Source organism: Oncorhynchus mykiss, chromosome 10, assembly GCF_057628025.1.
Source record: "Oncorhynchus mykiss isolate SJ-2025 chromosome 10, ASM5762802v1, whole genome shotgun sequence".
Classification (NCBI taxonomy): Eukaryota; Metazoa; Chordata; class Actinopteri; order Salmoniformes; family Salmonidae; genus Oncorhynchus; species Oncorhynchus mykiss.
Window position 1 is genome coordinate 14,109,850 of NC_143031.1, and position 26,794 is coordinate 14,136,643.

General features: G+C 43.2%; 1 protein-coding gene across 1 annotated transcript in view; it reads left to right on the forward strand.

Annotated features, from left to right (window-relative positions):
- LOC110533370 (PDZ and LIM domain protein 4) overlaps positions 1-16,567 on the forward strand; it is a 44,334-nt gene extending 27,767 nt beyond the window's left edge. Inside the window, exons 3-7 of the mRNA XM_021617501.3 lie at positions 3,213-3,300; positions 9,191-9,453; positions 9,763-9,938; positions 14,198-14,351; positions 15,066-16,567. Of these exons, the coding sequence (XP_021473176.3) occupies positions 3,213-3,300; positions 9,191-9,453; positions 9,763-9,938; positions 14,198-14,351; positions 15,066-15,270 (886 nt within the window). The 3' untranslated portion in view covers positions 15,271-16,567. The remainder of the gene's footprint in view (positions 1-3,212; positions 3,301-9,190; positions 9,454-9,762; positions 9,939-14,197; positions 14,352-15,065) is intronic.
- The last annotated feature ends 10,227 nt before the right edge of the window (positions 16,568-26,794 follow it).

Consider the following 26,794-nt stretch of genomic DNA (forward strand, 5'->3'; position numbering starts at 1 on the left):
CTCGGATCCCTTTGCAGACAGTTTCTCCACTAATCCCTCAAACGCTGACTCTATTGGAGCACACGCTAAACTAGATCACTGAAAACAATATGTTCCATTGTGCCTGGCCTATTGGTGTGTATCATATTGTCTGCCTCTCCATCGGCCTCTGCCTCTGTTTCCACTCGTACGTCTTTGGTCCTCCTCACGGCTTTCTTAAAATCAAATCAAATCAAATTGATTTATATAGCCCTTCGTACATCAGCTGATATCTCAAAGTGCTGTACAGAAACCCAGCCTAAAACCCCAAACAGCAAGCAATGCAGGTGTAGAAGAACAGTTGAAACTGGAGCAGCAGCACAGCCAGGTGGACTGGGAACAGCAAGGAGTCATCATGTCAGGTAGTCCTGGGGCATGGTCCTAGGGCTCAGGTCCTCCGAGAGAGAGAAAGAGAGAAGGAGAGAATTAGAGAACGCACACTTAGATTCACACAGGACATCAAATAGGACAGGAGAAGTACTCCAGATATAACAAACTGACCCTAGCCCCCCGACACATAAACTACTGCAGCATAAATACTGGAGGCTGAGACAGGAGAGGTCGGGAGCCACTGTGGCCCCATCCGACGATACCCCCGGACAGGGCCAAACAGGAAGGATATAACCCCACCCACTTTGCCAAAGCACAGCCCCCACACCACTAGAGGGATATCTTCAACCACCAACTTACCATCCTGAGACAAGGCTGAGTATAGCCCACAAAGACCTCCGCCACGGCACAACCCAAGGGGGGGGGCGCCAACCCAGACAGGATGACCACATCAGTGACTCAACCCACTCAGGTGACGCACCCCCTCCAGGGACGGCATGAGAGAGCCCCAGTAAAGCCAGTGACTCTGCCCCTGTAATAGGGTTAGAGGCAGAGAATCCCAGTGGAAAGAGGGGAACCGGCCAGGCAAAGACAGCAAGGGCGGTTCGTTGCTCCAGAGCCTTTCCGTTCACCCTCCCACTCCTGGGCCAGACTACACTCAATCATATGACCCACTGAAGAGATGAGTCTTCAGTAAAGACTTAAAGGTTGAGACCGAGTCTGCGTCTCTGACATGGGTAGGCAGACCGTTCCATAAAAATTGAGCTCTATAGGAGAAAGCCCTGCCTCCAGCTGTTTGCTTAAAAATTCTAGGGACAATTAGGAGGCCTGCGTCTTGTGACCGTAGCGTACGTGTAGGTATGTACGGCAGGACCAAATCAGAGAGATGGGTAGGAGCAAGCCCATGTAATGCTTTGTAGGTTAGTAGTAAAACCTTGAAATCAGCCCTTGCTTTGACAGGAAGCCAGTGTAGAGAGGCTAGCACTGGAGTAATATGATCAAATTTTTTGGTTCTAGTCAGGATTCTAGCAGCCGTATTTAGCACTAACTGAAGTTTATTTAGTGCTTTATCCGGGTAGCCGGAAAGTAGAGCATTGCAGTAGTCTAACCTAGAAGTGACAAAAGCATGGATTAATTTTTCTGCATCATTTTTGGACAGAAAGTTTCTGATTTTTGCAATGTTACGTAGATGGAAAAAAGCTGTCCTTGAAATGGTCTTGATATGTTCTTCAAAAGAGAGATCAGGGTCCAGAGTAACGCCGAGGTCCTTCACAGATTTATTTGAGACGACTGTACAACCATTAAGATTAATTGTCAGATTCAACAGAAGATCTCTTTGTTTCTTGGGACCTAGAACAAGCATCTCTGTTTTGTCCGAGTTTAAAAGTAGAAAGTTACCATGTTCTATGGTTCTTTTGTATTTAAGCAAATGTCAATTCATTTGCCGCCAATTGACTTTCTCAATAGAGCGTTCATATGTATCCAAGGAAACATCCTGGGATATAAAGTCTTGATATAAGTAGTGGGAAGGTCAGATCATCCCACGCAGTCTGCAGCTCATCCATCAAACACTTGCCCATAAAGCAGCCTTGATACGAACACCTCTGTGCTCATTTTTGAGGCATTGCCTCATGTGGCCGCAGCCATGCCAGCTGAATCGAGTGACCTCATCCTCCAGTTTTGAAGTTTACACCAGTGGAGAACTCAGAGGAATCATTGTTTTCTGCTGCCCCAGAGGCTTGCCTGCGTCTATGTACGTAGGTGTGAATGAATAGCTGTCTGACTTACTGAGTGGAGGGAAAATCATCTTTGTTCCTCTACATACGCACACTGCCCTCTGCTCCCTCGCTGGGGCTGGTGTGATGACATGACATTGGCCTTTTGGAAGCTGCCCACATAACAGCAAATAGTCAAGCAATGGCACCCCTGACATGTTTGGAAAATGGTTCAGGAATTCTAAAAAGCATTACTCACTACTCCCTCAAGTCTTTCACTACCCCCTCAAGTCGTTCACTACCCCCTCAAGTGTGCCATTAAATGCTGTATAATGCCATGCCAATTTGGATTTCACCTTTTTATTACCATATGGTTTTATGCGTAGTTCTAAATCTGGCTGATGCAATTCTGTCTGGGATGTGTAGCACAGGGCATGTAGACTAGCCTATTGCATGTTTAAAACAGGACAAACGTACAGTATACGAACAGATTCTGTATTTAGTACATAAATGGGCCTAGCCATGATAGGAAAAAATCACTTTGTACAATAAACCCCATTGTCCTTCATTCACTGTCATCGGACACAGAGAGCAGACTATCCTTATTTAAGCCTTTCCATCCTATTGTTTCTGTCCACCTGGATGACTGTCTTAACATGTTGAGTTAATCTAATCACAAGATGTACTGAGTTCATGGCATAGTTTTGCTGATCTGCTGTAGAGATGACTATCATTAGTGTACTGGAATGTGGTCACCTTTAGCTGCCAGTGTTATGCCTGCCAAACAAAGAACCATGCCACTTGCTACTGTGTGAAATAATTTTTTGGAGGGCAGTGCACAATCTCATCCCATGGCGTACGCCATTTATATTCAGCAGTGGTTAGTGGTATTTAATATGAATGTTCAAGTCTTTCTTTGTTAACTTAACTGTTATGGTGTACGTGTCCTGAGTTTCATCCCTTTTATTCCACGCTAACTATCATATCCAGAAATGTTATTTTAAGAGCATCTTCTTAGTGACTGCTGTGAGCAAATAACCTGCAAACACAAATTGATTGAAGCAGATATGACCTCTTTAATACCCTCTGAGCATTTTTATAGATAAACAATGACTAACGTAGCTCTCTTTCCTGGGTATTGTTTTTCAGGTGTGAAGACAAAGTCTGGTCTCCAACTGTTATTGAAGATGGCAAGACCAGTCCATTCATGGCTACGTTGGAGTCTGAGTCCCCACAGGTATGAGCTGCACTTGTTTACATGGATACGATTATACAGATCTACTGATAAACTACTGTTTTTCACATGATTTAGAGTTCATCTGTCAGTTGGAAAGTATTGAAATTGGGCCTCAATTTGTTTTAAAACAATTATCTGCCAAATGTGTACTCAAGCAAGCCAAGCCCTTGCCGTTGAACTTTTCAGAGTTTTCCCGACACTGACCAGTGTGAGGCAAAACTAGCAGACAATGCGTGTATTGTGGCTGGGACATCTGAGAAATGACCATTCCTCTTTAATTGTGGGCATTGGTTGTCATGTTGGTCGTTTTCCCATGTCGCTTCAGTGGGGAAATCCCTGTCAACTGGGCTGAATGGTCACACAAAGGCCTGAAATGAAAAGCATCGGTCATCAATTGAAGGTTGAAACTATATACAGCAGACCGATGCCTGTATTGACTTCCACATCAGTAGGCAGGCTGGTGGACATTTTTTAATGAAACAGCTTCAATACATAGGAAGTAAATTCTTTCATTGATATCACTGGAGGTGAATGGGACAGCGACGTTTCATTGATATCACTGGAGGTGAATGGGACAGCGACGTTTCATTGATATCACTGGAGGTGAATGGGACAGCGATGTTTTTGTCTATGTAGCTGAGCCTGAGTTTACATTTAGTATTTTATTCTTGGGGATTTGTCTTCAGAAATATTGACATTTTATTGATTTAATATGTGTGACATCCATTACTAAGTCAAAGCCACTGATCCTAACTCTAAATATTTCAAATGGGCTTGGGGTACATGGTTGATATCCTATTTTTGCTAGCATGGTATCAATAAGATATAAATCTGCCTAGTGATGAACAAGGTGAAGGACCACCCCCATTTCAGCCTTGAGGCAATCCAAGGAGACTGTCAGTTTTCCTGAGAAGGGGTCCTGGGGATTAGGACCTCTTTTTGGATTTCACCATCTCAACACGAGCTGAAGTCTTGTCTTGATTAATACGAGGAAATACCAGACCTGAACGAGGGGGAGCAATTAACTCAAACTTTGTATATAAACAGACATGCATGCTAGCAGTACCTCTGTGTTTGTAATCAGAGAAGGTTGTACTCTCTATCTCCTGGAAAAGTTAGAGGGAGGTTTGGAAACCTTGTATCCACTCTCTACTGAAAGACTCTGGTCTCATTTTAATAGAGTTAAAGTGGAACTAGAAACAGCAAAGTGAGTACCATTTTGGCTCATTTGCTTCAGGGGGAGGGAAATGGTTGGTCCCTTGAGTTAGGCTAAATGAATGACCCAGGTTATTTCCTGCTCCAGGCTAGTGTAATATACCTTGAAAGAGGTTACCGGCGTTGAACAATGCTGATTGTGTTTTCCAGACATATTAGGCACCACACGTGAACTCCCTACCAGCAGCTGAAGTCATTGGAAATTCCAAACTAGCATCTGGGAATTCTAGGTAGCAGGAAGTGACACGGTGGTGTTTCCTTGAACAAGGAGAACATGGAAGATTCTCAAAGTTGAATGACTGCATTTTTGGATCTGAGCCTGAACAGCTTTGAAACGAAAACTATTTGTGGGGAAACAGGAGGAAAATTTAGTATTTCCATGAACTCGTCTTACTCATCAACAGACAAGAGTTTTGTAAGATTACCAGAAAGTATGACTCATTTTGACAGTATTTCTAGAATAAATGGGGACTTATGCCTGTGGTCTACAGTGTGATGAAGTAGATCTACAGTGTGATGAAGTAGGTCTACAGTGTGATGAAGTAGGTCTACAGTGTGATGAAGTAGGTCTACAGTGTGATGAAGTAGGTCTACAGTGTGATGAAGTAGGTCTACAGTGTGATGAAGTAGGTCTACAGTGTGAAGTAGGTCTACAGTGTGGTGAAGTAGGTCTACAGTGTGGTGAAGTAGGTCTACAGTGTGGTGAAGTAGGTCTACAGTGTGATGAAGTAGGTCTACAGTGTGATGAAGTAGGTCTACAGTGTGATGAAGTAGGTCTACAGTGTGATGAAGTAGGTCTACAGTGTGATGAAGTAGGTCTACAGTGTGGTGAAGTAGGTCTACAGTGTGATGAAGTAGGTCTACAGTGTGATGAAGTAGGTCTACAGTGTGATGAAGTAGGTCTACAGTGTGATGAAGTAGGTCTACAGTGTGATGAAGTAGGGCTACAGTGTGATGAAGTAGGGCTACAGTGTGATGAAGTAGGGCTACAGTGTGATGAAGTAGGGCTACAGTGTGATGAAGTAGGGCTACAGTGTGATGAAGTAGGGCTACAGTGTGATGTAGGGTTACAGTGTGATGTAGGGCTACAGTGTGATGTAGGGCTACAGTGTGATGTAGGGCTACAGTGTGATGTAGGGCTACAGTGTGATGTAGGGCTACAGTGTGATGTAGGGCTACAGTGTGATGTAGGGCTACAGTGTGATGTAGGGCTACAGTGTGATGTAGGGCTACAGTGTGATGTAGGGCTACAGTGTGATGTAGGGCTACAGTGTGATGTAGGGCTACAGTGTGATGTAGGGCTACAGTGTGATGTAGGGCTACAGTGTGATGTAGGGCTACAGTGTGATGTAGGGCTACAGTGTGATGTAGGGCTACAGTGTGATGTAGGGCTACAGTGTGATGAAGTAGGGCTACAGTGTGATGAAGTAGGTCTACGTGTGGCCAACCGCATGCCTCTGCATTGTTCCCTCAGACTCATTGGAATCACAATTGTGGCTTTTGCAGTGGGCTTGGAACGTATGGACCTTTAGAATGTGGAAACAATGGGACTTGCATCACGATGGTTCCATTCTCAAGCTGCATTGGCAAGAGGGAGAGAATTCTCCCTCCTAGCATTTGAGAACTGACAATACCATCTAATTGTGATGTACTTATAGGATCTTTCTATAGGGGTTTAGTGCGCTGTTCCATACATACTCTACCTCTGTCAAACATGTTCAATTATGACACTTTTCCTCAAAATATACAATCAACACAGTGCTATTGAGAGTTCACATTCACTGCACCACATTCACCCAGGCCTTCAGATCGTAAACTTGTGACCCCACATATTTAGTTGTTAGTTTCCAGTAATGGGTGAAGTAATAACTAATGAGCTGGTAATCCCCATAAATGTCTATCTGTATTTGGGTTGACCAAGAAGTCCCTCTCCCCCTGTCAGCACACTGGGGAGGGGATGGGGTCATGGAGAGCAGAGAATGGCGCGCTAGCTAGCCCGTTGTTTGTCTAACAGGCTGCCTACTTCCAGCCAGCTCTGGACACACTGTCCCTGTGCCTGCCTCTGGGATAGGAACAGGGATAATAAAGAGCTCGTTTGTGGTTGGTTAGCAATGCAGAGTGCTTTGTGAAAAGCATAATTTCCATGGGGAGGTGTAGTATAAGGGGGAAACTGTTAAGCAGGAATATTATTTGAATAAGGGTCCTCTTCCTCCCCTTCCTGCTCTATACCTCTCCCTGACCAAACTCTGCAGTGTGTCGACTTGGGTAACAGCAGTAAATATCTCGTCCCCCTCTTTTCTGAGTCCTTATTACTATAATACATGTAGCTTTAAGTCAGAGTTTTTTTTTCTCTCCCAGGAGTCCTGTGGTTCTGTCTAAACGGTCCCCAGTCTGAAAGGCATAACCCCCCCCTGCCTAGTCACACAGGCTCAGTAGCCAGTCACCCAGAACCAAGAGCCATGCTTATTCACTATTGTAAAACAGGTCAGTGAAATCTGATGACTGACAGAATTTCTGAGCAGACAGAACTGCTTCTCATAAATACTTGCTGCTTTCTCTCGAGTGTTTCTGAGCTGGAGTCAAGGATTGAAGAAAGGGGATTTCACTTTTTCCCATGTAGGAACTGAACTGTATGTGAGCGAAAAAGAGTGCCTGGTAGTACTATAGCAACATTAGTTTTGATTGCGTTGGTTTAAATAACAAGATAAGGTTACTAGGTGATGTTATCTGGTGATTTTAGATATGATTTAACAAAGCACACACTGTGGAAGGAGTGCCACCAGTTGGCACGATCTCCATGAACTATTTTGTGCTGTTTTAAAATCCCCATTACAGACCGGCATAGGTACAATAAATCAGTTTAATGGGACAGTCTGCTTACTGTGATTTATTTAATGAAAGTAATGGTTACTTCCATACCTAAGAGCAACTTAAAAGCACTTACAGGTCCTAAATGTTACCAACCTGGCACTTTTAAAAGCTATGCACCAGATGTGCTGCCTTTTTATAAATCTGCCATCCACTCGTATCTTTTTGCTGCAGACACGAGGCCATATAACTGCATATTATGCAGAAAAAAGTCTCTTCCAACTAGTGGTCTCTAGAGTGGTCTCGGCATTCAACAGACATAAACATGTGTGCCAGGGATTTGAAGCAGACTTTACTCTCTTGGTCTCCCTAGCTCCATCGGTTAATGTGAAAATTGCCACTAAACAGGCAACATCCAAACATGTTTGTTCATTTAACATGCTTGAATACAGTAAATAATCACTGACGTTATCTGCACTCACTCTCATGAGGGTTTGGTGTAGCCAAAGTGTTTGCCAAGCATTTCAGCTTGTGGCTTTTCCCTCTTGGTTTCCCTCTTTCCCTCTTGGTGAGCTCGCTCAGGGCCCTGTGGCTTTTCCCTCTTGGTGAGCTCGCTCAGGGCCCTGTGGCTTTTCCCTCTTGGTGAGCTCGCTCCGGGCCCTGTGGCTTCTATTGTAACTGTCTGAGGGAGGCGCTGGAATCCATCCACACGTCATGTTTACACAGATTAAAGAAGTCGTAAAAGGCCAAGTTTACTGTCATGTCACTGCAGGAACACTTCGTAATACAATGCACTCTTATTATTTTTCTTGCCCTCTCTTGTACTTTGTTGCCAAGACCAGAAAATGAAAGGCTTCCTGGTACAATTACTGACGGTTATCATTGGAATGAGAGGGGGAGGGGCTGGGGGAGGGGTTGGGGAGCGATGGTGTAGGGGTTGGAGGACGAGGGGGGGGCAGGCAGGCAGGCAGTGGCTGGCGGTGGCGGACGGGGGAGGGGTTGGACTGCTGGCTCAGATACAGCTACACTCACCCTTGCTCTGATGGTCTGGTGGTCCTCTCCTTGTCACCCCCTCTAGGAGCTACTTGTCTGGGCTGGGGAGAGGGCTGGCTATATGGCCCAAGCCCAGGGTTTGAAACACAGCTTGGGGTTGGGTATGGTGTCTAGGGCTCGGCAGAGGTAATTTAGAAATGGCCTATGCGTGGGTGGTCCGGGCCAGCCAGGGAACAAGGATCAGGCCACATCTGCTGAGATGACAGACAGGGATCCTGCTGCCTGCCCGGAGAGTCTGAACCTCTGTTTCCTGGGACCAACCAGTGAATTCACCCACCACTCAACACACACGCATGCGTTAATCAACGGCCTTGGCTGGATGTGTGGGATGACAACTATGTCTTGCACAACCATTTAAACAAGTCACTGCATTTGACATATTTACAGAGGATTTCTGATTTATGATTGTGTGCCCCTTACAACAGCCATTAAGTCACTGTCTCTTGTTTGACAGTCATGCCACTAAAATCAACTGTTAGAAAAGTGATAACATCAACAAAAGATTGCAATCTGTAGCTTGGAGAGATGAACACACATGTAGCACCCACTACACTGTAGATTATCAGTGTAGTTTGTAGAAGTCTGTCTGCAGAAGTAAACGTTGAAGTATTTGGTTACGTCATTGTATAGGTTGTGCAGGTCCTTGCTAAATGTTTTGACCTCTGTGCCAACCGTCACCTTCATGCCTTGGAGATGATGTAATTCATGTTCCCATAACTGTTAGGTGACGAACAAGCAGACTATGACAGATATAGAAGTGCATTGGAAACAACCATACTTTTCTTAATGGCTCCTCTGCTCTTTCCTTCTCCAGAATTTCCGACCAATCAGCACTGGACCAATCACCGGTGGATACATCAGTGGCTACAGCAGCGGTCACAACGGCAGTGGATACAGCCGAAAACCCTCCTACATCTCCGAGGCGCCGCACCTCAACAACGGCACCTCCAAGCAGCTCAACAACATGCAGTACAACAACCCAGCCGGCCTGTACGCACACAACAATGGCAGCAATGGAGACCGAGACAGGGTCTTGCCAAAACAAATGGGCAGCCTGAGTCTGAGCTCCCCACACAGGTGAGGCATATGGTGGCCATGGAGGAGTGGAAAACCACTGCAGTAGTTTCAAGATATCATGGTATATCCATCATGTCAATGTGAAGACCACGTATGAAGTGTTGTATAACTTGTTAATGTTACAGTATCTTCTGGGATTTTTACTTTGTTAAACTGCATTTTCTTTTTACCCTAAAAATAAGTTGTGTCACGGCATTTACGAATTAAATCTAAAGACAATGCAACATTTAGTGGAGGTGTTTCAGTCATAAAAGCTGTTGATCACACTGAATTCAGACTAAAAACGACTTAATTTGTTATCTCTTTCAGCCCTGAGCCTCCGACGCATTCTCCTCTGGGACGTAATGGGAACGGTCCTAGTTTTGAAGTCACCACAGAGTCAGACGTGTATAAGATGCTGCAGGACCCAGAGGAGCCAGCCTCTGCACCCAAACAGTCCGGCTCCTTCAAATACCTACAGGGCATACTGGAGGCAGAGGATGGAGGTACCCTCATTTGTGGCTCTATATGACTGTCCATTTATTTAGCGGTTTGTACATGTCATTCACTCTATAGTTTATTTATTTATAAATGTGCGTATATGGGTCTCTCCCTTGAATGCCTTCTTTATCTGTACTACTTTCTACATTGTAGAATAATAGTGACAACATCAAAACTATGGAATCATGTAGTAACCAAAGTGTCAAACTAAATTAAATTTGAGATTTTTCAAAGTAGCCACCCTTTGCCTTGGTGACAGCTTTGCACCCTCTTGGCATTCTCTCAACCAGCTTTACCTGGAATGCTTTTCTAACAGTCTTGAAGGAGTTCCCACAAATGCTGAGCATTTGTTGGCTGCTTTTCCTTCACTCTCAATTGTCTCCTTCAGTCTCAATTGTGTTGAGGTCGGCTGATTGTGGAGGCTGATTGTGGAGGCCAGGTCATCTGATGCAGCACTCCATAACTCTCCTTCTTGGTCAAATAGCCTTTACACAGCCTGGAGGTGTGTTTTGGGTCATTGTCCTGTTGAAAAACAGATAGTGGGACTAAGCGCACACCCGATGCGATACGCCATCCCTGCAGAATGCTGTGGTAGCCATGCTGGTTAAGTGTGCCTTAAATTCTAAACATTGTCACCAGCAAAGCACCAACACACCACCACCTCCATGCTTCACTGTGGGAACCACACATGCGGAGATCATCTGTTCACCTATTCTGCGTCTCACAAAGACACAGTGTTTGAAACCAAATAACTCATCAGACCAATGGACCGATTTCCACGGGTCTAATGTCCATTGCTCGTGTTTCTTGGCCCAAGCAAATCTTTCTTTTTAGTAGTGTTTTCTTTGCAGAAATTCGACCATGAAGGCCTGATTCTCAGTCTCCTCTGAACAGTTGATGTTGAGATGTGTCTGTTACTTGAACTCTGAAGCATTTATTTGGGCTGCAATCTGAGGCTGGTAACTCTAATTAACTTTTCCTCTGAAGCAGAGGTAGCGCTGGGTCTTCCTTTCCTGTGGCGGTCCTCATGAGAGCCAGTTTCATCATAGAACTTGGTGTTTTTTTGAGACTGCACTTGAAAACCCTTTCAAAGTTCTTGACATTTTCTGCATTGGCTGACATTCATGTCTTAAAGTGGGCTGTCATTTCTCATTGCTCATTTGAGCTGTTCTTGCCATAATATGGACTTAGTCCTATTTGGCAAAATACCATCTTCTGTATACCACCCCAACCTTGTCACAACTGATTGGCTCAAACACATTAAGGAAAGAAATTCCACAGTTTAACTTTTAACAAGAGACACCTGTTAAAATGCATTCCAGGTGACTACCCCTTGAAGCTGCTTGACCGAATACCAAGTGTGCAAAGCTATCATCAAGGCAAAGGGTTGCTACTCAAACATACAATTCAGATTTGTAACACTTTTTTTGGTTACTGCATGATTCAATATGTGTTACTTCATAGTATTGGTGTCTTCACTATTCTACAATATAGTAAAAATAAAGAAAAACCCTTGAATGAGTAGGTGTATTCAGACTTTTGACTGGTACTCTATGTGTGCATATTCTGTATACTCATGATTGTTTGTGTACATTTAGATATGTTTGTATATTTGAGCTAAATGGTTTCCGTTGGAAGTGTAGTGTGTGATTTATTTCCAGACACAGGACTGTGTGAAGTTTATTGCATAACAACCTGAGAAATGACTTCCTGGTGTTTTTTGAACTATTCACATTCCAAGAAGTAGGCCTAGGCTCTCTGAAGTCCTTAGGAGTCATGTGATGTTTTAGGATCAGCTTCTTCCATCATGGCCATGCCCTAGCTCCTCAAGGAGAACCCAAACAGACCAGATAATCCCTAGGAACCTGGCATCCTGTCTGTCGAAGCTCCCTGAGAAGGTTTTGGATGAACTGCAGGCCTTGTTATTCTTTGAATTTGTCGCTAATCACTTGCAGGTGTTACAGGAGTTTAAGGAAGAGAAGTCAATGGTTTCAACAGAATTTGATTAAATTGCACCAGGACGATTCAACTGCAGCAGGGTTTTAAATGTTTGTTTGTTTTTCACGACCACAAAAGGCGTAATTGACACTGGGTTAAGCTTCTGGTAAGATGCTGACACCTTGAAGCTCTGTTTGTTGCTCTCGGCCTAGAAATCCTTGTTTTGTTCTGAAGGATTTTATACTCTTTTCCAGCTCAGTGTTGATGTTAAGACCGAGAGGAGCGTTTGACTGCGTGTGATATTGTCATCCTCATCCTTTTCAAAATAAAACGTTCCGCTTTTGAAAATGTCGGCATCCCTGGGATATCAAGGGAGAACAAACTAATTGGTCTGTTATGCTTGAGCCCAACAGGCTCGGATCTTACCATCTGTGGTGTCAGACAGGGTTGTTGGTGGAGACGATGGCATGACGGATTCGGTTTATTATTACAGTGAAATCCCTGGCTATAGCAATCACTGAAAAATCCACTACTTTACAGTGACATATAATAGTCAGATATAGGAGGGAAGTGATCATTTATTTACTTTGCTTTTGAGGATGCAGATGTGGCACACACTGTACTGCCTGTAGTTGAAAAATAAACAAGTCAACTCTGAAGTCTCTGCCAATACCCTGTGTAGGAGTGTAACCCTTTTGAGGTTGTTCAAAATAAGAAATATAGACTGGGTTACATAATGTTTTATTTAGTTTGTTTATCTAGGAATGTTACTCCCATTAGCCACTGTGGGTAGCCATGATCTGGTTCTAAAAAGCTGCTCTAATAACTAAGATAAATAGGTGGAAACTCCAGGTACCGGATCTACAAGTTGGGGGGGGGGGGATCACAAGCTATGAACTTTATTCATAAAGACTTCTTAGTAGATGTCATTCCCACAGATACAGCATCTTATTTGACCTATATTGTCACAGCAAAATAATCCTTTAGTCCATAATGTTGCTTGATCAGTGGTTAGCCTACTTTTGGCCAGCTAATAACCTATGTAAAGTGCTATACTGTTAACGCTCATCTGCACTTCCTGTGGTGCAGGAATATTCTCAGTAACAAGAGTGATCAAATTAAGATCCTACCATCTGTATGTTACATCCTCTCCTATGGAGTTTATGGATGGGAGTATCATGGGGGCAGCTCTCCAGAATAAGACGATTGTCTGAGACATGAAGTGTATCTGTCAAATGACGCTAGCGCTGCTTAGTAGCTCTGTACAAGTCCTATGATTGAACCTCCCTCTCACTTGTGAGCATCCCATGAGAACTTCTGACTAGAATTTGAGTGTAATGATGACTAGATGCGTAATATACCAATTATTACGGCAAAAATAGACCCTGTTATTACTCAAACCTCAAATAGTCACAGAGCATTAGTGGAGTGATGGAAACTTCTTTGTCAAGTACCAGCAAGCATGCTGGGTTAATGGGGCATGTTGGCACCTCATCACTCCGTGGTTCAGGGGGAGTGTGATTGTAGCACTCTGGTGTGATGGTCTGCTCCTTAATGTGGAATGTTTGCTCTGCCAGGCAACTGCTTATTTCATCTCCTAATTGATGTGTTCCTGCTGTGTGTCAGGTCCTGGCATCCCTGGTATGTGGAGGAGGGGGGGAGGCACAGGTAGAGAGGTATAGAGAGAGCAAATTAAGAGATGGGGAAGAAAGAAGAAGTGGCTAGCAGTGTGAGTGCTGCTCTGGCCCTGTGCCTGTACCCCTGCCATGCCCTCTGAGGGTAACGCACAAAGGGAGTGAAGTGGTGGCTGAGGAGTGATGTCTCTGTGGTGGATGGGAGCTGACCTTGGTGTCTCCCTGAGCCAAGTGTGAACACCCTTAATTCTTCGTCATCTTTTCACTCAGAGCTGATCACTGCTTTCTGAGCTCATACTGGTGTAGGGTGAAGTTGCCCCTAGACTGATCATGGGTCAATTTGTCATTTTCCCCAACTAATAGTCCAGGTTAGGATCAGGGGAAGCTGATCCTAGATCTGGTCCTAGGTGAAACTTCACCACGTAGCCTTATACAGTACATGACCTGGAACATTACCTTCACCCTGTAGCCTCATACATTACCTTCACCCTGTAACCTCATACATTAAATGGAACATTACCTTAATTACCTTCACCCTGTAATCTCATACATTAACTGGAACATTACCTTCACCCCGTAGCCTCGTGCATTACCTTCGCCCCGGTAGCCTCGTACATTACCTTCAACCCGGTAGCCTCATGCATTACCCGGAACTCTGCTGGTCTTAACTGAGGTGTTTTCTTTGTCCACAGGTGTGTCCCCCACTGACAGGTCTGGAGTGAGAAGCCTAAGGTCCCCAGTTCAATCCCCAGTCCCTAAATTGGGCAGCCCCATTCCTGGTCCCATGGGCCCCATGCCAGGCCTACAGAAACTCCCCCAGTGCACGCGCTGTGGCAACGGCATAGTGTGAGTCATTATAAAACCGAAAAGATGACAACGATACGGTAGACTAGGTGTGCGTCACCAAATTGCACCTTTTTCCCTCTAGGCCTATGGTGTGCTACTTTTGACCAGAGACTGCATAGGGGATAGGGTGCCATTTGTGACACAGTTTAGTCCTGCTCCAACGGGTCCAAGCTTATAAGATGTTCATATATCACTTTTTTAATAATTCAACCTCTGCACCACACCCTCTCCTCCTCAGGAACCCAGATGTGCTGGTAATCCCCACACTGCTCAAGCACCATGGATAAACAGTGATGTCATTTGAACAAGACTGTTGTGGAGGCTTAGCACAATGGATCTGTTGTATAGAGCGTTTACACTGGGTTTTAGGCAGGGCACTAAAGAATGAACCTACTTTTATAGCAGTAGTTGGTAGGATAAAGGGCTGGATACAGGGGACGTTTAAATTCAACCAAAGTTGTGGCTGTTTTTGAAGCTATTTAGTCCTTATTGGTTATGCAAATGCTCACATCCATGAATGGCATACTTGTAACTTGAATAAACAGGGATGTACTTAAGAAAATGTATGATATTCAAATAGCTCTTAATTGCTTCTCAATAATTATATAAATTATCTTTAACATTTTACTAACGTATGCACTTTGACAACTGCTGATGTAAAAAGGGCTTTATGAAATGCATTTGATTGATTGACTAATAACATGGTCTGTATAGGGGCACCATCGTGAAGGCCAGAGACAAACTGTACCACACAGAGTGCTTCATGTGTGATGACTGCGGCCTGAACCTCAAGCAGAGGGGCTACTTCTTCATTGAGGAGAACCTGTACTGTGAGACCCACGCCATGGCCCGTGTCCAGCCTCCAGAGGGATATGACGTGGTTGCAGTCTACCCCAATTCCAAGGTTGAACTGGTCTGAGCTGGTCAGGCTTTAAACACGACCCCCCCCCCCCCTCAGTCTTATCCACAGCTCCCAGCAGGCAGCAAGGTTTTCCAATCCAATGCGCTACATGTCCAAGCTATCGCCGGAAAATATCATGTCAGTATAGAGTGGGAGAGTGGTGTCCAGAGGTTTCTAGTCTCTCTCTAGCTCTTTCACACATAATGTACAGCATGCTATTCATTTTTTCTGACAGACCTTACATTTTTACTCCTGCTGAGTACAAAAAAAATGGAGGGCTTTTCTTTGTCAAGAGCACTTTTAGATCTTGTTGAAACATAAGCAATATTCAACAGAACGACATCTCACATCTGGGGGTGGTGTTCTATTTTTAACCCTGCTGACAAAAATGCAGTTAATGGAATTAGGGTCAAGCACCTGACTGAGAATGGAATTGAACTTTTACTGCTTCTCACACGGTTACTACAGTTAAAGAACACCAGCTTTATTACAGCTGGTGAAATACATTCCAGTGCCACAAGACAAAGCCTTTTGTATCTCCACTGTTGCAGTGTTTAAAAAGCTGTGGGGAGTAGAGTCCCAAGACAAGGACATGGAAAACAATGACTCTAGGATCTAGCCTGTGAATCTAGGAACATGCGGGAATAATCCATCTGTTTAGGTTCTTTGGCACATTCTGTAGAAACAGACAGTGCTTGTTGGCTGAGAGCCGGTATTTGAAAGTGTATTTTGTTTTCTTGTTTGATATATATCACAGCCAAGTCCTCTGAATTAATCAGACTTCTACATGTCCAGGGAGGGCATTTATGTGCTTTTGGAAATGACAAAAATATTCATGTTTGCAACAGTCTCTTCCCCTGAAATTGTAGGATGAATTAGGATGAGGATTGTGGACCTGTACAGAATCATGCAGCCTGAGGGACGGCAAACAGTAGTTGGATGAAAAGTGCTATTTGTAAAATATTTGATTCTTTAAAAAAAACAGTTTTAATTGTATTTTAACTATCTTAAAGTGCTTGTTATTCAATATCCATCATGACCCTAACGTTTAGCTACTGGAATGCCAACTAGGACAGTAGTTTGTAAATTATGTGAAATGATTTTGGTGTTTTTAAGTTCTAATTGTACATATTTGTTTCATGTCTAACAAACTTAACTAGTCACTGCCTTCACATGTCTGTCCTTTTTAAATGCTTACCGTGTGTAGTCACAGAATCCCCTCGTGTTTAACTTATTGTTTTGTAGACACATTTCACTCTGGTTTCTTCTATTTGTTTTTTAAGATATAATAAAGTGAGAAATAAATCAAATCATACTCATGATTCAGCTATTTATTTGTTCACAGGCATGCTGTATATAATGTGAACTTGAGAATTGTAGTTTAACTTGCCTGTGGAAACACAGCATAAACATAGCAAGGGGTTCCAATTTGTGAAGTTCTGTCCCTGACAAGGCACTTTACCCAACAGCATGTATTTTGACCTCCAACTTGGAGTTGAGGCTTGTCCCCCAAATTACACACTATGCCCTACATAGTGCACTGCTTTGGTGCCATTTGGGATGCACAGAAGTTGACTGATCCAGAGACATCCACTTCCTAGAGACCCTGTATTTGTTTGAAATTCCAGTGCCACAAAACGGGTTTCATGTTTTCATAACATTGTCTCTTACGTGTTTATGGGTTGTGAGAACAAGTACTCAATGGTTTTTAATTTGTCACAAGCACACTTTAGTGCTAGACGTTTAACACAACTGCCATTTTGAATAGTGTTCTAAATGGTGGGATCAAAAACCTGCACAACATTAAAGTAATCATTTATTGTATGGTGAATGTTTGATTTTCCTCCCTCAAAATGTTTCAGGACATTTTGGGTCACTTGATAGAACATGAGAAGCTTGAGGGTTGTTTAAGAACAAATGTCAAGTTTACCATACAGATGTATGGCTGAGATTCAGTGGTTTACTATAATCTGTAACATAAGGCGGGGGAGCCCTTCATACCCCATTAAATATGTCTTCATGCCGTATTGACGCGTTCAAAAACCACAATGGGTGCAGAGAGCGGGAGGGAGTAAGACAGAGGGAGAGAGATGCACGAGGAGGGAAGAGGGAAATTGGTTGGTTTTAATTAAGTCTGTTAATAGCACAGTGATGTGGTTTAGCAACATGGCCAACAGTTAGTGACTTGATTCCAAGGCTTTGAACACTCCTCTTAAAAGACCGTGTGTAATATTTTCCACATTGGTGGCATGTTATGCCGTTAATCACAAGTCACTCACCAAACAGCAGCAGCAAGGAACATGGCATCTAGGAAGCTCGTCTCTCATACTTTCATCATGCATGGAGAACATGATAGACTTCAGACGTAGTATAAGGGGGAGCTTTCACAGCAGCTGAAATCGCTCACCATTAGGTTAGAATGCTTTACTCTTCATTAATATATTTGCATGTACAGCGCCCTCGTGAATTATTGGCATCCTAGGTAAATATGATTAAAGAAAAACTGACATTTGGGGACTAGCAGCTTGATCTCACACTCAATATCATACTGTATGACTCCAACCTTTTTAAGTTAAAATTGTTCACAGAAAAATCGTCATCAATGTTTTTGAATAAAATAATTGGTATTTTATTGGCACCCCTGCATGTAGTACTTTGCACCCTCCCTTTGCCAAGATAGCCACTCTGGGTCGTCTCCAAGAATGTTTGAAGTGGGAGAACACCCCTTTTGCCAAGAAAACCGCTCTGGGTCGTCTCCTAGAATGTTTGATGAGGTGGGAGAACACACCTTCTCTTTTCCAAGATAACAGCTCTGAGTCATCTCTTAGAATGTTTGAAGTGGGAGAACACATTGGAAGGGATTTGAGTCCATTCCTCCATACAGAACCTCCAGACTCCCAGGTCCACACTTGTGGACTATCCTCTTCAGCTCATTCCACAGGTTTTTAATGGGGTTTAGGTCAGGGGACGTCCATTGCAAAAGCTTGATTCTATGGTCAGTGAACCATCTTCGTGTGGATTTGGAGGTATGCTTTGGATCATTTTATTTATTATTTATCCGTTATTTTACCAGGTAAGTTGACTGAGAACACGTTCTCATTTGCAGCAACAACCTGGGGAATAGTTACAGGGGAGAGGAGGGGGATGAATGAGCCAATTTGTAAACTGGGGATTATTAGGTGGCCGTGATGGTTTGAGGGCCAGATTGGGAATTTAGCCAGGACACAAGGGTTAACAGCCCTACTCTTACGATAAGTGCCATGGGATCTTTAATGACCTCCGAGAGTCAGGACACCCGTTTAACGTCCCATCCGAAAGACTGCACCCTACACAGGGCAGTGTCCCCAGTCACTGCCCTGGGGCATCGGGATATTTTTTTAGACCAGAGGAAAGAGTGCCTCCTACTGGCCCTCCAACACCACTTCCAGCAGCATCTGGTCTCCCATCCAGGAATTGACCAGGACCAGTCCTGCTTAGCTTCAGAAGCAAGCCAGCAGTGGTATGCAGGGTGGTATTCTGCTGGAAGATCTAATGACGACCCAGTTTTAGCCACCTGGCAGAGGCAGACAGATTTTGGCCTAAAATCTCCTGATACTTGGGAGTCCATGATGACATGTATCCTGACAAGGTTCCCAGGGCCATTGGAAGTAAAACAGCCCCACATCCCAGATCCACCATCATACTTCACAGTGGGGATTAGGTTATTTTCTGCATGACCATGGCTCTTTTTACACCAAACCCACCTCTGGTGTTTGTTGCCAAAAACACCATAACCTGGTTCCAATCAAAGTTCCAATGACATTAGCAAATTCCAGGTGGTAAAGTTTGTTTTAGTGACAGCAGAGGTTTTCATCTAGCAACCCTTCCAAATAACTTGTCATGGAGGTTGCGTCTAATTGTAGTTTTGGATACTTTCTGACCCCAAGATGTAACCAACTTATGCAATTCTCCAACTGTGATCATTGGAGATTTTTTTTTTTTGCCACTTGAACCCTCCTGACTGCGTGGGGGCAAAATACCGTTGCGTCCTCTTTCAGGCAGGTTCATCAGAGCTCCAGTTTTACATTTCTTAATTATTACCCTAATAGTGATGGGTATTTTCAGGGGTGTAGCTAGCTCGTTTTTTATAGCCATTACCTGATTTGTGAAGGTCAACAACCTTTTGTCTCATTTCTTTTGTGTGTTCTCTGGCCTCTCCTATGTTGATGGATGACTGAGTTTAGCCTGGTGTCACCTCATATTTATACTTCAGTGAAACAGGAAGCCATGGATGACCACTTACGAGTTCCCAAAGACTCAGATGAACTTTGTATTTTTTAATCTTAATCGGAATACACATCAATAAGATTTTAGTCATAGGAATGTCTAGGAGTGCCAATAATTGATAATAAAATTATTTGTTGATGTTAGAAGTTAGATTCATATGTTGAGTGTAACATCCTTTTTTGTTCATATAGGTTGCCAATAATTCAGGTCACTGTACATTAAAATGGAGTGTAGTGTAATAATACAGTAGATACCAGAGGCACAAATACCATATGTAGTACTGAAGTTACTCGACATAACAGAGGGAGAGCGAGCGAGAGAGAGACGCAAAGAGAGTACTTGGAAACTCCATGGAAAGACTTGTGAGCTCCAGTATTTAAACTAATTTCGGTTCTGCTGTAAACACTGAGCTATGCTGAAGCTAAACACTTCATGTCTCCGTAACCGTCTGTCTTATGTAATGTGGCCAATGTCCCTGCTTCGGCATCAGCTATCTGTCCATCAGAATAAACACGATGTGAGGGGTCTTTTGGGAGAGCTTCAAACCCCCCAAAACATGACAAACGCCGGGCTTCTGTGAGGCATATATATATATATAAAATCTAATTGTCACTGAATCAGGTCGTATTGGCCTTAGATCCATTCAGCTTGAGAGTTCTAACTTCTAAGGTCTAAACAAATCCATCTTTACTTTTAAAGCTCAGAGGAAGATAAACGTGCTGTATCTGGAAAGCATTGGCTGTGTGGTTCCTCTCCCTCCACATGCACGTTCCCATGGTGTAATTCATCAACAGGATCAGATAGGAATGCAGCTCATTCACTTGATGTGGAGGATGCCTGTCACCCCATTGTACTTATGGAGCCCACTGTCATTTGGGCTTGGTTCCAATTAGTTTCTAAAACCAGGCCTCACTCAATCGTTCACTCACTCATTCCATCTCGCCTTTCTTCAGTGCATTCCTGTCCTCCCCTTCCATACGGTACCAACCTGTTGTTTCTGACAGCTGTGATTTGTAGTATCTTATTGGATGGGTGCCTGTAAAACCTGGGTTTAAGCACTCTACATACTAGGGTACTAAAAATGGGCATGTCAGTTATTCCCTATCCACCTTTGGAACATTGCAGCTTGAAAGATGCAGCTGAACTTGAAAGATGGAAAAATATATTGAATATATGGAAAAATATATTGAATGATAGAGGTTATAAAGAAACTCTTTCTATGTTCAGTATCAGCGGACATTTCTGAGATGCAACCAAATTCTATTCCGATATGCCTGTCACTACGACAACACTTGAGAAGTTTGATCCTTGCACCATTTGCAAATAAGACTTAAGTTTAGATTGCATTATTGTGCAATGTGAGAACGCAAGAATAGCAAGGCTAGAGGAGCATCATGCCCCATCTTGTGTGTCTTGTTTGGTTTTGTTTATTCAACCCCCTGTATTACAGAGATTTGTGCCCTGAAAGTTGAAAGCAGTTTTGTTTGGGAGGATTCTGGGAAAGAAAGCCATAACGATCATCCAAATGTTTAGCTAGTTCTTGTTGGGAGGAGCTGTGCTCTTAGACTCGTGAGAATGAGATTGAGAATAAAGAGTGACCTTGACCTCCCCCCAACTCTTGGGAAAGGAAACTACATTACTTTTGAATAAGAATATAAAGAAAGGCTGTCCATCAGTGGAAAAAGCACGAATGCACATGGTATTTTGTTATTGTTGAGGGCACATTGAGCATCCATTGCCCTGTAGTTAATATGACACAGAGGGAATCTATCCTTAGGAGTTTGTTTACATCCAGTGTGAGCAGCCAAGGTCTGATAGTGGCTGAGATCCATCTTTGAGATATGTGGTTATAGACCGATGCAATACACTAAATCTCTACCTTCTTAGAGTTGTGTACATAAAACTGGATATGAAAACCAAACAGATGGCTTTAGGTTTGATAAACATGTCAGCCCCACCAAACATGGCTAAAAGACGAGGAAATTAGTCAAATGGGATGACACCAGACACAACCTCTCCTTTGGAGTACCTTTCGCCCCAAAAATCCCATTCTAATAATTAATTCCACTCCATTTCCAATCTGTGATTTGACTGCTTAGATAAAGTAAAACATCATCCAAGATCCCTCAAACATACAGGATATCCAAAATATTCACATATACAGCATCAATCAAACGTTTGGTCACACCTACTCATTCAAGGATTTTTCTTTTTAAAAATGACTGAGAACACGTTCTCATTTGCAGCAACGACCTGGGGAATAGTTACAGGGGAGAGGAGGGAGCCAATTGTAAACTGGGGATTGTTAGGTGACCGTGATGGTTTGAGGGCCAGATTGGGATTTTAGCCAGGACACCGGGGTTAACACCCCTACTCTTACGATAATTGCCATGGGATCTTTCATGACCCCAGAGAGTTAGGACACCCGTTTAACGTCCCATCCGAAAGACAGCACCCTACACAGGACAGTGTCACTGCCAATCACTGCCCTGGGGCATTGGGATAAAAAAAAAAATTAGACCAGAGGAAAGAGTGCAGCCAGCTTCATGAGGTAGTCACCTGGAATGCATTTCAATTAACAGGTGTGCCTTGTTAAAAGTTAATTTGTGGAATTTCTTTCCTTAATGCGTTTGAGACAATCAGTTGTGTTGTGACAAGGTGGGGGTGGTATACAGAAGACAGTCCTATTTGGGAAAAGACCAAGTCCATATTATGGCAAGAACAGCTCAAATAAGCATAGAGAAACGACAGTCCATCATTACTTTAAGATATGAAGGTCAGTCAATACGGAACATTTCAAGAACTTTGAACGTTTCTTCAAGTGCAGTCGCAAAAACCATCAAGCGCTATGATGAGGACAGCCACAGGAAAGGAAGACCCAGAGTTAACTTATCCTCTGCAGCAGAGGTAATTACAGTTACCAGCCTCAGAAATTGCAGCCCAAGTAAATGCTTCACAGAGTTCAAGTAACAGACACGTCTCAACATCAACTGTTCAGAAGAGACTGTGTGAATCAGGCCTTCATGGTCGAAATGCTGCAAAGAAACCACTACTAAAGAACACCAAAAAGAAGAGATTTGCTTGGGCCAAGAAACACGAGCAATGGACATTAGACCGGTGGAAATCTGTCCTTTGGTCTGATGAGATATTTGGTTCCAAACGCTGTGTCTTTGTGAGTCGCAGAGTAGGTGAACGGATGATCTCTGCATGTGTGGTTCCCACAGTGAAGCAGGAGGAGGAGGTGTGATGGTATGGGGGTGCTTTGCTGGTGACACTGTCTGTGATTTATTTAGAATTCAAGGCACACATAGCTGTCATTAAGGCAAAGGGTGGCTACTTTGAATAATCTAAAATCTAAAATATATTTTGGTTTAACACCTTTTTTGGTTACTACATGATTCCATATGTGTTGTTTCATAGTTTTGATGTCTTCACTATTATTCTACAATGTAGAAAATAGTACAAATAAAGAAAATACCTTAAATGAGTAGATGTCACCTTTTGACTGCTTCTCTCTCTCTCTCTCTCTCTCTCTCTCTCTCTCTCTCTCTCGCAGTCAAAAGGTGACACATCTCATCACATGACTCATTGAAGGGTTTTTCTTTATTTTTGCTATTTTCTACATTGTAGAATAATAGTGAAGACATCAAAACTAAGAAACAACACATATGGAATCATGTAGTAACCAAAAAGGTGTTCATATATACATTTGTATATGTATATATTTGTATATGTATATGTATATAAATATAAACATATATATATGTATAAATATATATATATATTTCACTGTAATTAGAGCAATGTAATAATTTGATATCAAAGTTGTACATTATCGGTGACTGTGCAACCTGATTCCCTGGTTGAACATGCACATTAAAGTGTAGCATACATACTTCTACTAACCTCTGAAAAACAAAAACACAGCTATCAGGGCAGACTTTCCTTTGGTGTTTTTTGGTCATTATTGTTATCGGATGTTTTCCCTAAATTCCAGCCGAGTGTCTGAGGATAAGTGACTGATGCAGACAGGAAACAGGAAAGACCAGCTCAGCTGTCCCAAACATCAGGCCGGAGTAGGCTGTAACGCCGGAGATCCCCTCTAAGGAACAATAGGAGCTGCTCACAGGAGCTGCTCTCTTGCTCGCTCTCCTTCCTTGCTTCTCCTCCCTCTTTCTGTTTCTTTCACATTGATACACTCTGTCCCTACCCCTCCTCTCTCTCTTTCCCTCTCCCTTTCTCTCTTAGAGCAGCTGGCAACATGTTTTAGTAGTGTCCATAGCAACCACATGAAAAGTGCCACACCAGCGGGCAGTGAGACAAACAGGTCAGTCGTGGGAGTGCCCCTCTGCCACTGTGAGAAAGAGACAAGGCTTCCTTTTCCTTAACAACTTGGCCTCAACTTCATAAGATGGTCCTGTGTGGCTCAGTCGGTAGAGCATAGCACTTGCAACTCCAAGGGTTGTGGGTTCAATTCCAGCTGGGGCCACCCATACGTAAAATGTATGCATGCATGACTGTAAGTTGTTTTGGATAAAAGCGTCTCCTAAATGGCATCTATTAGATAGCCATGATACAATCATCTGTGGGGTCAAGTCTGGACTAAATACAGCAGGGAGTGCCTTTTGATCTTGAAGAGAGAGGAAAGACAAAGAGAATGTCTGCCTTTGTCATTTAGACCCAGGTGACGTTGTTCCTCCAAGCATCAAATAATTGGACAAATTCTAACTTATCAGGCGTACTTGAAGAGTAAATCTAATTTACCATGCTAAAAATGTATATTCATGAGATTTCCAAACATATTTTCTTCTGCACACTACTGGTAAGAATGATCATAGTCTTTTTATGTGGAATGTAAACAGCTTCCATATGATTTTGCACACATCATTATTCGTTCTTGTATGACTTGCGTTTTGCTTTCTCTTCCCCTTTTGTCAGCCACTAAAACACTGACCACGATATGAAGATCATGAAAAGAAAAGAACCTCCTGGACGTACATCCAGAACACCAAAAACCCTCGATACTTCTCATCCAGTGTGCTACTCTCTGAAATGACATGGGTGGTGTAATTATAGCTGAGTTAATATGACATAATAGCCAAGCCATCCGCAGATGTGCTGAGGTTTCCTAAAGACAGCATGAGTTAAACCAAGTCTGTATATTATGTTGTTAGAAAGCATTAACTCATTACCAGCTAATGGCAAAATGAGACTTGCAGCCCTAGGAGGCTGAAAGTTTGAACACTGAGCGAGAGAGAAAGTGTGTTGAAACAATGAGTTGTTACTGTGAAGATGCACAAATCATGGCACTCCAGTTGAGAGGATGCCATGATCCTCTGAGGGGTAATAACGAGGTGGCTGGATGAATAGAACTAGAACCAGAGAATAGAGGCAGGGATCCAGACATGCTGCTGGGATCCAAACACAGACAGTCTCTATTGATTGATGTCCTTAAGGTGCTTACGGCTCCACACTCCTGGCATGGAACCCAATACAGACCCTTGAGGAGCACCTAGCCCAGCTCCAGCTGTTACTGCAGGTGTTCCATACACTGGCGGTTCTAATAGCTCTAGATCTTTTTTCCTTTACTTCTTTAATAATTTGGCGTACCACAGTTTCGTGGGGCGCCCTCAAGGTCAGAGCAAGGGCTTTTTTTTCTCCATGTTTTTTTTTTTTGGGGGGGGGGGGGGGGGGGGGGGGGGTGAACAGCTAGTTCTACACATTTGCCAGAAGACTGAGTGAAAATGTTGCTGTTTTAATGAGGCTGAGAGAATTTGGAATTATTAAACTAATTTCCTGCAATTCTAGATATATTGCCATGGTGCTGAGAGAAATTGTTACAGTTTTACAGCTAATAGACGTTATTTATTTTTGGGGTTGGGGCCCCCAGAGCCCGTCGTCCCCTCCTCCTTGTGGGGGCTGTAGTGGTGTGTGGTACGCCAATGATCCTGGTGCCATATGTTCATATCTGCTACGAATCAACTTCCTGCCCAGGAAGGGCATCGCTGAGAGACATGATAATATGCTACTTATACCATCACCCCCCTCCAACCCCATCTTCTCCCAATGATGTTTGTGTAGCCTTGCTGCTTACAGTGGTAAAGACATTCCGCTATGCTTCTATTGAAACAATGACAAAGTAGGAACCCTGCCTCTGTTTTGGTAAAAAAGCTGAGGGATGGGCCTGGAGAAATGTAACCACTCTCAAATTCATAGACGTTGTGGATGCAAGGACTGACCATCCATGATATCAACATTATCATCAGAACCATGTTTTGAGGCTATACAGTGTTTGTTTACATTTACAATGTTTACAAACATTGAAGTAACACACGCTTTGGGTTCTGATGGAATGTTATAGTTGAACTAAGATCACGCAGCATTTATAAGTTACATTCTTCAAGAATCAATGGTGTATCATTCATTTATAAGTCCAAAAATGTATGTAGCAACGGCAGATTGCCCCTTTAAAGATATGGTTCATAAATACATTTCATTCATCTCTGTCATTTTGTCCTGTGCAATGAAATGAAAACAACATCAGGGCATGCCTATTTTTCCCCATTTGGATGGTCAAGCATTGTGTTAGCTAGGCTACAATTTGCTTGTCGAGATGACTCTCCAAGGGGGAATCTTCAAGTATGTAAAAAGTAATATCTAGTCATCACACAGTGCTATCTGCACTAAAGACAGCTGCTACTCAGCTCTACACACAAGTATTTAGATGAATTCAGAATACATTTCTCTTCTCTTTCATGGAGCACATTATGAAAAGCCCCCCACTTCAACTGTGCTGAGTCAGACATCTCTGGCAGCAGGGATCACAGCAGGGATCACACATCCTATTTTCAAGGGGGGGGGGACGTTTTCCTTGGGTCTTGATGTGGGGGGGACATCTAAAAATAAATTGTGCGTGTTGTACATAAAAAAGACGGTCTCTCCCATCAATCTATCTCCCCACAGTGAGCCTGCATCGTCTGGGCCTGTCTGGCAGACAACCAAGCAATATGGTCTGACTCTGGGGTCTGCTCCTGCAGTCATGAGAGGAGAGCTGTAATTCTGTAAACAGTGGTAGAACTCACAGTCCAGAGCAGCTGCTGCTGCAGCCAAACCCATATACCACATAACTGCTTTAAGGGGATGCCTGGTCTAAGGCTCTAAGCAGTGAACAGAATGCTTTCACATATTGACATACTGTATCATGGTTGGAAGACATGGAAATGTTTTGTGTCCATGTTGCAATCATACAATGCATAGTAAACAGCAGAACAGGGAT